Raw genomic sequence first — 15642 nt, forward strand, 5'->3', positions numbered from 1 at the left:
CTAACTTTTAAAATGTTTCATCACACAGTTTTTACAATACCATTTAAAATAAGAATATTTCAATAGTTTATAGATATAATATTTAATTTTATTTAAATCTTATATTATTAGAGTTTAAGTAAAGATAAATTATACTTATTCAGATACTGAAAACAAAGGTCTTGAACTTGATAGTGCTTGATCGATATAAAGAGAGCATTTTTATAATAAAAAATATATTCAAATTCATAGATTTTAATTTTAACAAAAACAAATGAAGCCTAAGTGCATTTCTAGAAGAGCCTTCCACAAAAATTAGCCTTGAAAATACTCACTATTCAAGTGAAAACTTTTTAGACTAATAGGATGACTTCCGGGAGACAAATACAAAAATTGGTAGGTTAAAATTTTAAATCAAAATATTTGACTAATTAATCGAAAAGTCAGCCTCATTTGACGAATTAAGAAGTGATCCATTTTCTTTTATGGGTTTTTAGTATTGGTAGAGAAATTGTCACTGCGAAAAAAAAAAAAAAAACATGTTATTCCTAAAACTATGGATAAAAAACACATGATTGCTGAAATTTAATACGTTCGGGGTCATATTTTTCTTCATGCCGACTTAAATGATTTTCATACTCGAGAATTAACATTAACTCTCTATATAGATGTGGTAGGTACTAAATAGGGCAGAAATTTTTGTAATTGTGTCAATATTTGAAGAATTAACAAATGGATAAATTAACGTAATGGCAAATGTTTTTTTTTTTAAAAATATATTCATACCCAATATTTTATTTTTATTCATTGTTTATACATACAGATTATGAAAAATTTCGACGAAGTGGTGTCACGTGACAGCGCTTCAAGCAAGGTGCCTACGCCTCTGCTAAGCAGAGAAATTATTTCCGTGTGACTATAAGTCATGAGTTCGAGCTGTGAAAGTAGCTATTAATGTTTGCATTAGGATATGCTTGTATACGGGTAAAATCAGGAATAATGCCTACCCGATTTTCCGGTGAAGAAAATGGAAGAAGGGATGGACGCACGAGATTGAAATCGAGGCTGGGAGCCCGTCGTATCGAGATCCATAAAAGCTGAACGATGTGCTCATCATCGCGTATGATAAAGCAACGCGCCTCGGGCCCAGAACGAGTTCTAAGGCCTCAGGAAATACAGTAAACGTACGATTACGCACGACGGATAGTGGGGCCGTGATATTTGCACCTAACTGGATACACGGCCGCGGATCTCGCTCGATGTCGGTTATGGATCAATAACTATATTCTACCTAACCGGATATCACGGCGCGGATGTCGCTCGATGTTGGTTATGGTTCAATAATTAACGAGAAAGGAAGATTTTTACCTTTTTTAGACTTATACTAGGGATGAAATTATCATACTATATAAAAGGGGAATTTTTCTTTCGTAACACACACACTGTAACACGCAAATCAAAGCAATACAAATTTATTTTTCTACCTTTTAGCTATTGCTAAAGTTCTTATTTAATTGTTCTATTCTTCATTCGCAACTGGGTTCGAACCAAGGGTTCAATCGAAGACGAGGTCACTGTTCAATTTAAGTTTTGGCTCGGCCATAACATTACAACTAGTTTGATAGTTTATTTCATCTTTAACTTGTCTATCTAATATTCTTGATTATTTGTATTGAATCAAATCACGTATCCTTAAAATCGCGTACAAATTTAATTGTTATCCGATTTAGGGGTAAACAATACTGTCTACATCAACCCTTGGGTGAAGCCTTTTTTCGGGCCCTGCGTAAATGCGAGATACCTTGTGCACCGGCTGCCCTTTTTTAGGTACTACTAAATGCAGGAATTCCATAATTATTAGAGAAACCTTAATTAAAAGACACAGTGGTGTAAGCTCCCTTATGTAAAAAAACTCATATAAGCCCGTTTGGATTGACTTATTTTAAGTGCTTTTAAGCCAAAATAGCTTTTAAGTCATTTTGTAGTGTTTGGATAAAGTAAGAAAAGTACTTTTAAACACTTGTTTTTAAGCTAAAATGACAAAAACAAGTCAAAAGTCAAAAGTTAAAATTCCTAATTTATGGCTTAAAAGCTATTTTGGCTTAAAAGTTACTTAAAATAAGCCATCCAAACGGGCTCATAATACGTTATTGAGTCCTTATAAAGGAGTTTTCCATGATATATTTACATCTTTGATGAACTTAGCTAGGTGTCATTTTTCAATATAGAGTATAATTGCTGATATTATAAAGATGTCAAAATTTTGGTAATATGTTGATTTGCCCCAAAAAAATTAGTTCATCTAAATCTTACATTGACTGTTGATTTCAAAAGGCACAATCTTCTCTTAAGATTTATTACCAAAAGAGAAGAAAACTCTGTTATAGTTCTTCTCAAAAAGTAATTATACTCTATAATTTCTACAAAAAATCATTAATGTTCTATATACTATTACACCTATTTGTTCGAAATTTCAATGGAAATTATGTCAAACTATCAACCTCGATGTATAGGCGTTCCATGTGCTACATATTTGTCGTTTAAGCAAAAACCAACTCTCGTGAAGACATAGAGAACTTCTTTGCTTCCTTTTGAATTTTTTCCAATAGTGCCAAGCGAACAACTTTCTTTTTAGTTTCCTTTCAGGTATCCGGTATTTATATTGAAGGAGAGTCTTGGAGTAATGGTAAGTTGTTGTTAGTATACTGTATTTGTAAAATAATTCTGGAAATATAAATGAACATAAACAGAAATGAACAACGAAATAACAGAAAACCAATTCGAGCCCACTGAATTCACAGTGTTTCCTTAAGGAATTTAATCCCCTCCTAGTACCCAAGGTTATGGATTATTTCCTACCACTACAAACCCCAGTGTTTCAGCGAACACAAAGTTCGGTAGCAAATCACACTTATTGTTGCTTTGTTTGATACTAAAAGTATGCAGAAGAAGGAGGAGAAACTCAGAAAATCGTATGGAAATTCTGAGCAGAATAGCCTTGTATTTATAGCCAAAGTTGGCCTGGAATCTGAAGAGGTGCAACTCTTCAGAATGACTGTTTATGCAAAACGGCCACAGCATAAATGCCATTACATAAATGGCTATTTACTCAACAATAAAGAGGAAAAATTGAAGAGGGTAGTTAATTTTCTGTTACCAAAACAGCAAAAACGGATTGGAGGATTTAATATTAATATTTATTTTAATATTAATATTCTGTTGTTAAAATAAATATTTAATAACATTTCTGTTAATATTTTACTATTAACAAATAAATTTGGTCCAAAAAGTTAATCAATCAATCGTTTGACCGAAGCCGAAGCCGAAGCCGAGCCGAGCGAGCGACGACGACGCGCGACGCTTGCCTTCTTCTCAACTCTTTAAGAGCTAGAAGAAGTGCAATTGCTTATATACCCATAAAAAACCTCTTCCTCTTCCAATATGGGACAATGTCCATTTGCCAAGGGGGGAAACTTAAAATTTCACTCAAAAATTTCATTTCCCTCCATTTCCCATTCATCCTCTTTTATGTATTTAATATATTAAATACAAAAAACCCAACAATCCCCCACATGAGTGGGGAATGGCTATATCACGAAAGTATGCATGAAAAACTGTGTGATTCGCAAGCAAGGATTAATTGCATCTGGATAAGTAGGTTTTCCTTTGAACTTTCCGTAGTGAACTTATGTCGGATATACTCGATCAATCGGTAGATTTGATATCTTTGAACTGTCGAACTTTGGTGTTTACCTAGACTACCACAAGTCACACAACCAACCCTTAATCGTCTTTGGTTCTCATTGTTGTATTCGTTTCAGCCATTAACACCGTCTGGTTTCATAAGTGCGTAAAGAACCGGCCTTACAAAGTTCTCCTTGAAGCGGCTAACACTTCACACTTACATAGGTGATTCCTAAACGTGTCATCCCATAGATACACTATTTGATATACCCTGTATCAAATTTAGAAATCATTAAAAAGCGTTAATGCTTTATCCTTGGTACTGAACATTGTCTCATCACGAGAATGGACCAAAAGTTTAGTTGACAATGTCGAACCGTCATTAATGACTTTGTTTGATCTCCTTAAACCTAGATCTTGGGATCTCCAGTCTTCTAGGTAGAGTTACCGCCACTATGACTTGTTCTCGGCCACAGTCCCATTCCCCTTGATGACTTCTCAACTACCTCTCTAGTTAGGCCTTTTGTAAGTGGATCCGACACATTATCACTTGACTTTACATAGTCAATTGTGATAATTCCTCTAGAGAGTAATTGTCTAACGGTTTTATGTCTGCTCCAGCTTTGCTTGCGTTCTTCACCGGCGCTCGCCAGATGTATCACTCATCCCTTCTTCGTCGTATATGACGAGATTTACCATTATACATAACACTCCCAGCCCTTCCAATTGCCGCTTGACTATCGCAATGTATGCATATTGGTGCCAACGGTTTGGGCCAAAATGGAATATCTTCCAAGAAATTCCGGAGCCATTCAGCTTCTTCACCGGCTTTATCTAAGGCTATGAATTCAGCCTCCATTGTAGAGCGGGCAATACAAGTTTGTTTGGACGACTTCCAAGATACCGCTCCTCCACCAATAGTGAATACATATCCACTTGTGGACTTGGAATCAGTTGATCCGGTGATCCAATTTGCATCACAGTATCTCTCAATGACCGCAGGATATTTAGTGTAGTGCAAAGCAAAGTCCTGGGTAGTACTAAATACCCCCAAAACTCGTTTCATGGCCATCCAATGAGATTGGCCTGGATTGCTCTATATCGACTCAATTTACTTATAGCACAAGCTATATCTGGTCGTGTACAATTCAAGATGTACATTAAGCAACCCAACACACGAGCATAATCCAATTGTGATATGCTTTGGCCTTTGTTCTTTGCTAATGTAAGATTCACGTCAATTGGAGTCTTTGTAACTTTAAAGCCCAAGTGCTTGAATTTTTAAGTACTGTCTTAATATAATGAGATTGTGACAATGCCAGACCTTGAGAAGTCTTATGGATCTTAATTCCTAGAATTAAATCAGCAACTCCCAAGTCTTTCATATCAAACTTGCTAGTTAGCATACGCTTAGTAGCATTTATGTTGGCAATGTCATTACTCATTATGAGCATATCATCCACATATAAGCAAACAGTGACTGTGTTATTTGAAATATTTTTAATGTACATATATTTATCACATTCATTTATCTTAAACCCATTTGACAACATTGTTTGGTCAAATTTCGCATGCCATTGTTTGGGTGCTTGTTTTAATCCGTAAAGGGACTTAACAAGTCTACAGACCTTCTTTTCTTTACCTGGAACCACAAACCCTTCAGGTTGTTCCATGTAGATTTCTTCCTCCAACTCTCCACATAAGAAGGCTGTCTTAACATCCATTTGATGAATTTCAAGACCATAAACTGTAGCTAACGCTACTAACGTTAGTATGGACGTAATTCTTGTAATGATCGAGTATGTAGCGAAATAGTCAAGACCTTCTCGTTGTCTATACCCTTTGACCACAAGTCTTGCCTTAAATTTGTCAATAGTGCCATCATCTTTCATCTTCCTCTTAAAGATCCATTTAGAACCCAACGGTTTATTTCTAGGAGGAAGATCAACCAATTCCCATGTATGATTGTTCAATATGGATTCTATTTCACTATTGACTGCCTCTTTTCAAAACAATGATTCCGAAGAAGACATAACTTCTTTAAATGTTTGGGGCTCATTTTCCAATAAAAAAATCACAAAATCTGGTCCAAATGAAGTAGATGTTCTTTGACGTTTACTACGTCTTGGATCCTCCTGGTTAAGTGTACTTTCTTTTGTTTCTTCCCGAGGTCGTTTAGATCCTTCACCAATTGACTCACATTCCTTTTTATATGGATATATATTTTCAAAGAACTCAGCATTATCTAATTCTATAACCGTATTATTATGAATATCGGGATTTTCTGATTTATGAACCAGAAATCGATATGCTTTACTATTAGTCGCATATCCTATGAAAACACAATCAACGGTTTTCGGTCCTATTTTTACCCTTTTGGGTTTAGGAACTTGCACTTTTGCCAAACACCACCACACTTTAAAATAATTCAAGTTGGGCTTCCTTCCTTTCCATTTTTCATATGGAATGGATTGTGTTTTGCTATATCGATTTAGTATTCGGCTAGCCGTAAGAACGGCTTCACCCAACAAGTTCTGTGGCAAACTAGAACTTATCAATAATGCGTTCATCATCTCCTTTAATGAACGATTCTTTCTTTTTGCAATCCCATTGGATTGGGGCGTGTAAGGGGCCGTTGTTTGATGAATAACTCCATATTCTAAACATATTTGTTCAAAAGGAGATTCATATTCACCACCCCTATCACTTCTTATCATTTTGATTTTCTTGTTAAGTTGCATTTCAACTTCATTTTTGTATTGCTTGAATGCGTCTATTGCTTCATCTTTACTGTTAAGTAAACATAGCAATATCGAGCACTATCGTCAATAAAAGTTATGAAATACTTCTTTCCACCGCGAGATGGTATTGACTTCATGTCACAAATATCTGTGTGAATTAAGTCTAAAGGATTTGAATTCCTTTCAATTGACTTATAAAGTTGTTTAACATACTTAGATTCCACACATACTTGACATTTTGATTTTTCACATTCAAACTTAGGCAATACTTCCAAATTAATCATTTTCCGCAAGGTTTTATAATTGACATGAACCAAACGTATATGCCACAATTCATTTGACTCAAGTAAATAAGACGAAGCTGAAATTTTATTATTATTTTCAACAACCATTACATTCAGCTTGAAAAGGCCTTCAGTGAGGTAACCTTTTCCTACAAACATTTTGTTCTTACTTATTACAACCTTATCGGAAACAAAAACACATTTAAAACCATTCTTATCAAGAAGTCCAGCAGAGACTAAATTCTTCCTAATCCCGGGAACATGAAGGACGTTGTTCAAAGTCACCACTTTGCCGGAAGTCATTTTTAGAAATATCTTCCCACATCCTTCAATCTTGGCCTTTGAAGCATTTCCCATAGAAATCGTCTCATCGGGTCTAACAGGAGCATAAGTAGCAAAAGCTTCTTTAACAAGACAAACATGGCAAGTGGCTCCAGAATCAATCCACCATTCTTTAGGATTTCCCACAAACTTGCATTCAAAAAGCATGACACATAAGTCATCAACATCATTATGATTTTCAACCATGTTTGCTTGACCCTTCTTCTTGTCTTTCTTCAGAGCACGACACTCCGTAGATTTGTGTCCGGTTTTTCCACAGTTGTAGCAGTTTCCACTAAATCGCTTTTTGCTTGGGTTGTATTTCGGTCCAGAAGCCTTCTTCCTCTTTTTATTCTCTTCAACAATATTTGCTCCCATTATTGTTGAGTTTCCAAGGCCTCTCTTTTCAGCAGCTTTATTGTCCTCTTTGATTCTCAACCGAATAATGAGATCTTCAAGGGACATCTCCTTGCTTTTGTGTTTCAAGTAGTTTTTGAAGTCCTTCCACAAAGGAGGCAACTTCTCAATCATCGCTGCTACTTGGAATGCTTCATTGATGACAAGACCTTCAATGAAATTTCTGTTAGTAAAAATACTAAGATTACTCCTTTCAACATCAATATTAATTTGATTTATACATTCATCAAGGAATCGTGAATAATCACTTGCAATTCCTGGACTTGGGTAATAACAGACTTGCTATCTACCATTTTGTAGTCCAAAAACTTTGCAGCAACGAACTTCTTCAACCCGGCATCTTCGGTTTTGTATTTCTTTTCAAGCGCAGTCCACAGTTCTTTTGACGTTTTCACGCCACTGTAGACATTATACAAAGCATCCTCCAGCCCGCTTAGAATATAATTCTTGCACAAAAAATCTGAATGCTTCCACGCCTCAATCACGAGAAAGCGTTCAGTTTCTGGAGTTTCATCGGACAACACAGGAACATCTTCCTTGATGAACTTTTGGAGACTTAAGAGTAGTCAAATAGAAGAACATCTTTTGCTGCCAGCGCTTGAAATCAATCCCAGAAAATTTTTCGGGTTTCTTCGCGGGTGCCAATGCTGCCGGTGTTGTTCGGCTCATTGAGGCATTGGTAATCACCATTGAAACAACTTGGTTCACATTATCATTAGTCATTTCTGTAAAAGAAGGACACAAATGTTAAAATCACGTAGAATTTAATAGAGTACAAAACCACAAAGGTTTTACTCTCCAGAAACAGTGAGTACAAATACAGAAAATAGATTAAATTCCTTAAGCTTGTTAGTATACTGTATTTGTAAAATAATTCTGGAAATATAAATGAACATAAACAGAAATGAACAACGAAATAACATAAAACCAATTCGAGCCCACTGAATTCACAGTGTTTTCTTAAGGAATTTAATCCCCTCCTAGTACCTAAGGTTATGGATTATTTCCTCCCAAGATAGAACAAATTACACACTGGTGTAGTGGTACTTCAAACCATAGTGTTTCAGCGAACACAAAGTTCGGTAGCAAATCACACTTACTGTTGCTTTGTTTGATGCTAAAAGTATGCAGAAGAAGGAGGAGAAACTCAGAAAATCGTATGAAAATTCTGAGCAGAATAGCCTTGTATTTATAGCCAAAGTTGGGCTGGAATCTGAAGAGGTGCAACTCTTCAGAATGGCTGTTTATGCAATACGGTCACAGCATAAATGCCATTACATAAATAGCTATTTACTAAACAATAAAGAGGGAAAATTGAAGAGGGTAGTTAATTTTCTGTTACCAAAACAGAAAAAACGGATTGGAGGATTTAATATTAATATTTATTTTAATATTAATATTCCGTTATTAAAATAAATATTTAATAACATTTCTGTTAAGCCGAAGCCGAGCCGAGCGAGCGACGACGACGACGGCGCGAGGCTTGCCTTCTTCTCAACTCTTTAAGAGCTAGAAGAAGAGCAATTGCTTATACAACCATAAAAAAACTCTTCTTCTTCCAATATGGGACAATGTCCATTTGCCAAGGGGGAAAACTTAAAATATCACTCAAAAATTTTATTTTCCTCCATTCTCCATTCACCCTCTTTTATGTATTTAATATATTAAATACAAAAAACCCAACAGTTGTCCCCATGTAATCTATAAGTTACGTGTTTGAGCCGTGGAAGCAACCACTACTAATTAATGCTGGTGTTAGGGTAAGATGTTTACATCACACCCCTTGGGGTGCGGACCTTCTGCGAACCCTGTACATCAAGTTGTCCTGCCCTTTTTGTTAGGTATTAGCATTGGGGCCAAGTAAACTCGAATTTGCACCGAAAAGTCCCACATTGGAAGGTAAAATACTCCCTAACTAATAGGACTCCATACAAAAAGGACTCGAAGCAACAACAGTCAGTGTTAAGTATTCTTTCATCCATAACCACTTTGTTGTAGTATAAAAGTCCATAGTACCAAAATTGGGAATTAAGTTTGGACCATTCACTTGGTTATGAGTCATTACTCTTTAAATTCAAACTTGAGAATAAGTATGTCCACAAAACGTATCTTCAAAATCAAGAATTATGTCCATTAATCTAATGTGAACCCTTTGCCATTTGAATTATTCTCCATCACATATATTTCATTTTAAATATTACATGCTGAAAGGACATTTATTTTGAATTTCGATAACCAAGTTGAGATTGAAAGATAATTAACTAACGTTTTCTTCTTGGATGTAGACATTTTTTTGTCATTACACAAAAGAGGGGGAAAAAGGGCTAGTTTTGTAAATGAAAAGAAATATTTTAGAGAGACAGATGTTCAACCTACCCTCAAATAAATTTTGTAACATAAAATAAGTGTGATCACTAGAATTATAGGTAGGGTAAGTTAGTGAAAGGTCTAGCAAATACTAGTACTAATAATTTGGAAATTGGATGGACCTAACTTTCCAATGTTGTAAACTCAAGAAGTGACCTTTTGATATTTATATTGACCTTTTACCTCAATTGTACTTTTAACGGTAACCAATATATGAATATTATATACCTTTGGTATGGAGTAATTGCTATTTTTCTATAGTAGGGAACAAGCAAATGCATCAATGAGTAATTCTTCTCCCCCCAAACCACCCCTCCCCCCTCAAAAAAGAAAAAGAAAAAAGGAAAAAGAAAAACCCAACTTTAGCATAAAGTTGTGATAAAAATACATGCAACATCGATAAGTCCATTTTCAATGAAAGGATAGAGGTAGAGTATTAATTACGGGTTCGGATAACTCTTTAGTTGTTACTTAAATTTTGTATTTGTATTACAAAAATTTATTAAGTATTTCTATGTAACTATTTATTTGCAAACCCAATAATTAAGACGGACTATGAGTTTGATAACAAAATCAAACTCCATAATTTTAAATTCTAGATCCGCTTCTGCTTAACAAACGGGGTCCACTTTTTTGGCACGTTGATCAAGTGCATCGATGCTGCAACTTGTTACTTCTTGTAGGGAAATGATACGGAAAAATAACAATAATACTGCAATAAAATTATTTGTGAACGGAAATATACCAACTGGCTTGAGTCGTGGTAGGCACTGTCCTAAAAAACTATTTCAGCAATGTACAATATTTTTCTAGGATTAAACAAGCACATCTCTATTTATTTAGAGGATACAGGAATCAACAAAATTAAATATTACAAACACAACTATTTAAAAGAGGGGAACAAGAGAAGTTAAACTACCAAAAAGAAAGACAACAGAAGGAAGTTGGTGAATAATGAAATTAGTGTTATTTATCTGTATTGCTGTAAGTAAATAAAACAGTAATCTTTCTGAAAAATAAAACAGAAAGTTAGTAGAAACAATTCTGAAAAATAATATTCGAACTTCAAAATAATATTTGAAACGTTGAAGGAACAAATCGAGCCCACTGAATACACAGTGTGTCCTTAAGGAAATTATTCCCCTCAAGTACCCGAGGTTATGGAATATATCCTTCCAGGGTAGAACGATTTAACTCACCGGAGTGTTGGTACCAAAAACGCCGATGATCAGCGAACCACTCGATGACAGCAAAACACACTGGAATTTTAGTGCAGAAGAAGAAGATAATCAGAAAATTTCGTAAGTAAATATTCTGGGATTTGAAGGTCTCTTTATAGCCAACTTGATGATGTTTCTGAAGAGGTTTGCAACCTTTCAGAATAGTCATGACTGTTGGAACAGGTGTGACCCTCTGAAGAGGTTTGCAGCCTTTGAGAACAGTCGTGGCTGTTGGAACAGGTGTGACCCTCTGAAGAGGTTTGCAACTTTTCAGAATAGTCATGGTTGTTGGAACAGGTGTGACACTGTTTCAGAACAGCCATGACTGTTCGAAATTTTTGCGGAAAATTTAAAACGAATTTAAATTAATCCGGAAAAGAAAAACGGGCTAGAACGGACCGGGTCGCGGGTCATCCCTCTATTTCTTTTCCCACTATTTTCCATTCACACCTCTTTTGTTATTATTTATTAAATAACAAACCCAACAAAATTCCCAGTCGATCACACTTTACCTTTACATAATATGATTATATAAATAATTAGTGTTTGTTTACATGCATTCATAGATCTACGTGCAGTGGAATGGTATTATAGGTTGCCTTAGCCTCTTTGCATACACTGCATGGGGACAAGATATAGAAATTAGAACAAGTCCCAATTGAGCGTAAGTTATGATCATTCCTAACACATAAAAACATATGGTCAAAACTAATTGTGATAGAATAATAAGTATTTTTTGATTTTTAATCAGAGATTTTGAATTTGATTCGTTGTATAAAGTCACTTTTGTTAAGTAATATTTTATTGCATAATGTGGGACTTTTCCAATATGAATTCAAATTTAATCGGGACCCAATAAAAATATTGAAAACAGATAAAAAAACAAAAATAAAAAGAACATAAGGTCAAAAAAGCACATGATGATGAAACGGGATCTCTCACCAATTCACGGATCCACACCGCAATTTACGTATACGTCTTTTCCTTAAGCAACCGTAGTAGTTATTTTAATTAACCAGTGAGAATACACTGCACTAATTAATTTTAAATGATAGCCAAATTACGCTACAAACAAAACTATAATCGTTCCCCACCATTCACGGGCTTGTTTTTCTTTTTCTTTTTTAGTTATTTTTCTTATTTTGAAATAGAATATGAATGAGAAGAAGACTAGAAGAGTATTGAAATGAGCGTATTTTGATATAACATTCGTTTACTAACCGCTAGTTTGGATGGCTATTGCCTATTGTATTATATTGTATTGTTACTTTAAATTTTTTTTTATTATTACTTAAAATTTATTGTATCGTATTTTGAAATCCGTTATTATATAACGAAGAAAAACACCATTTTATATAACGACCAATTTGGTATGATCGCATTATTACTATATATCTGAATTGAGTCGTCAACATGAAAGCGTAAGAACTCAACGGGATTCCCTTCTTTGTTTGTTTGATTCGAAGGGGAAGGGCCCGTTGAGTTCTTAAAAATCATAATATTTTTTTTCGTCTAAATGATAAAATGTATTTTTCTCTCAACTTTTTCCATTTCTTATTGCTGTATAATCCAATTTTATCCTTTATCCTTTATCCCTTATCCTACTCTTTTTGTTGTTGTAATATTATAAGTTTATTATTTGCATCGTGAAACGACTGAAACGATATAATTTATCTAAATATTTTATTTATTAAAATAATATAATATAATATACTACAATATATAATGATGACCAACAAAATGACCAACCAAAATGTACAAAAGATGAACTATTGATAGGCTCCAAAATCTGATTTCTTCGCATTAAAATGTGGGAACATAGTTATTTCGTTAGCATGCAAATGAGTAACGCTATCCACATTATTTTATTAGATTTTAAAAGGAAAGACCACAAGTCTCGAGACAGGGTAATTAAACAATGAACGAAACAAAATACAACAACAATAACTCAGTAAAATTCCACTAGTGGAGCCCGGGGAGGGTAATTTGTACGCAGACCTTACCCCCACCCCGAAGGAGTAGTAATTTTGTTTCGAATGAACGAAACAAAATAAATTTTTTTAATATATATATATATATTCAGACCTCTCTATAACAACACTTCACAATAAAAGCCAAACTTTTTCGGAATCAATTTTCATATTATGTTATAATATATGTTCTCTATAAAAGCACTTTGCTATAACATCCAAAAATATCCGAAACAAATGAGGCTGTTATAAAGAAGTTGACATATTAGTAATCTATTTGTATATTGCCAAAAGTATGGCCAATTTTCAAATTTGCACTCTTTCTTTGTCCCATTAACAAACAACTACTTATGTACCCTCTTGTTCCCATTTCTAATCCTTCCAACATCCTTATCTTTCACCCACTTTGCCTTTTGTTCTCTTCTTGTGCCAAGATTTTAAAAGGTTTATATATTAAATCCAAACCAAGCCTTTTTCACCATTGTTCTTTTCTTCTTATTTTTGGTTGTTAGATTTGATTATATATAATAGGAAGAAGCAGAACTTGAAGCCCCCAATATATAATTCACAAAGAAATATAGGAAACAATGGGGAATACTCTAGGAGGAAAAAAGACAACAAAGGTGATGAAAATTGATGGACAAACAATGAAATTCAAGACACCTATTTATGCAAACGAGGTTCTAAGAAATTATCCTACTATGGTATTATTAGAATCCGAAGCAGTGAAGCATTTTGGGGTCAGAGCAAAACCATTGGAACCACAACAAGAGTTGAAACCTAAAAGGCTCTATTTCCTAGTTGAGTTACCTAAATACCCTGAACAGAAAACCCCGAGGAGGGTCCGTTCAGGGATCCAAATGAGCGCGAAAGATCGGCTCGAAACCCTAATGTTAGCACGGAGATCCGTGTCTGACTTGTCAATCTTGAAGCCTGCCAGTATTATAACAGAAGAGTCATCGTATCAGAATAACTCTGCTTCAGGCTCACTCCTTAGTAAGCCGGAGAACGGCGGTGGGCCCGTTAGGGTTAAGTTGAGGCTGCCAAAAGCTGAGGTGGAGAAACTGATGATGCAGTGCAAAGATAAGAATGAAGTTGCTGAGAAAATTATGCAACTTTGCATGAACAACAACGGTGGAAGTGATCCGTTGATAGAAGAACAAAGTCATAATAATGGAGGATTAATTAAAAGAGGACTCAAATCACGAGAGGTATTGTTCTCTTCTTTATGGACATGGATCCACTTTAATTTCATGCCATGTTTCTTTTTTTCTTCCCTTTTTAATGATATTTTCTTACGATGATTCTAACTTAATAATTTTAAATAATACGTATTACAGTAAATAGAGTCGGAGCCAGAATTTTAAGCGTAAGGGTTCGGGATTATAACCGTTTTAAGTTATTAGATTCTAAATTAATAATTCATGCATATTTAATAAATTTCTTAAGATAGATACATGGTTCGAATCAAAACTACTTCCGTCCCCGTTAGTAAAGATAGTAAAGTAAAAACTATTGAGTTACATTAGATTACATATTTTTTATAGGATAATTAACTCAATTCGTAAAAAACATAGGATTACATGCTCCTAGAGATTAAATTAATTAACAGATTGAATCGTCAATTCGGTCTTAGGAAAATTACATGAAACGTGACACACTTTTAGCTAGGATCCCAAATTTATTTGAAAAATCTGATTTGGGTGAAGTTTGAGCCCCGTTTGGCCATGGGTTTTACCAAAATAAATTTGAAATTTATTTTCAAAACTCATGTTTGGCCATAAATTTTGCCCATATTTTGGCCAAATCCCAAATCCCAAAATCAGGTAGTGAGCTGATTTTGGGCCAAAATCTCAAAACTTGGGAATTATATATATGTTTTTCCAAAATAAAGTTGGAAAATAGGTTTTGAAAACGTTTGTCCAAACACATTTTCATCTTCAAACCAAACTTCACCCAAATCAGATTTTTCAAAATAAATTTGGGATCTATGTTCAAACGCTAGCTTGGTTTGAAGATGAAAATGTGTTTGGACATACGTTTTCAAAACATATTTTCCAACTTTATTTTGGAAAAATATGTATATAATTCCCATGTTTTGGGATTTTGACCCAAAATCAGCTATTCAAAATCAGCTCAATAGCTGATTTTGGTATTTTGTGTATGGGATTTGGAATTTGGGATTTGGCCAAATTATGGGCAAAATTTATGGCCAAATATATATTGTGAAAATAAATTCTAAATTTATTTTGACAAAACTCATGACCAAACGGGCCTTATTTTCTGAAAAATCTATTTTTCAAGATTGACTGCTTCTTTCTTACTAGGCGCTTTCAATCAACAATTTCTGCTAGCTCTAACTAAAGCTGCAAATTCTATCCAGAAACAACGCCTAAGTCAAACTTTGATAACTTCAACTATTTGTCCTTACTTTGCTAACTTCAACTATTTGTCCTTTATTTTATTTTTTTATTTTTTGCATATTATACGTACAACCAAATTCAAGATTTAAATTTTTTGTGTTCAAATACGCAATTTAATCATATTTCATAAAATTTAATGGGTTCAAGATTTATATATATATATATATATTAGCCAAAAATATAGGGTAGTAAAAGTTATGGGTTCATCTAGATGATCCCACACTTGGGGGTGGGGG

General features: G+C 34.4%; 1 protein-coding gene across 1 annotated transcript in view; it reads left to right on the forward strand.

The window, feature by feature from the left end:
• The window catches only part of LOC109235171 (uncharacterized protein At1g66480-like), a 3920-nt gene continuing 1567 nt past the window's right edge, over nt 13290–15642 (forward strand). Inside the window, exon 1 of the mRNA XM_019401157.1 lies at nt 13290–14194. Within this exon, the coding sequence (XP_019256702.1) occupies nt 13571–14194 (624 nt within the window). The 5' untranslated portion in view covers nt 13290–13570. The remainder of the gene's footprint in view (nt 14195–15642) is intronic.

Source organism: Nicotiana attenuata, chromosome 12 (genome assembly GCF_001879085.1).
Source record: "Nicotiana attenuata strain UT chromosome 12, NIATTr2, whole genome shotgun sequence".
In the NCBI taxonomy this organism is placed as follows: domain Eukaryota; kingdom Viridiplantae; phylum Streptophyta; class Magnoliopsida; order Solanales; family Solanaceae; genus Nicotiana; species Nicotiana attenuata.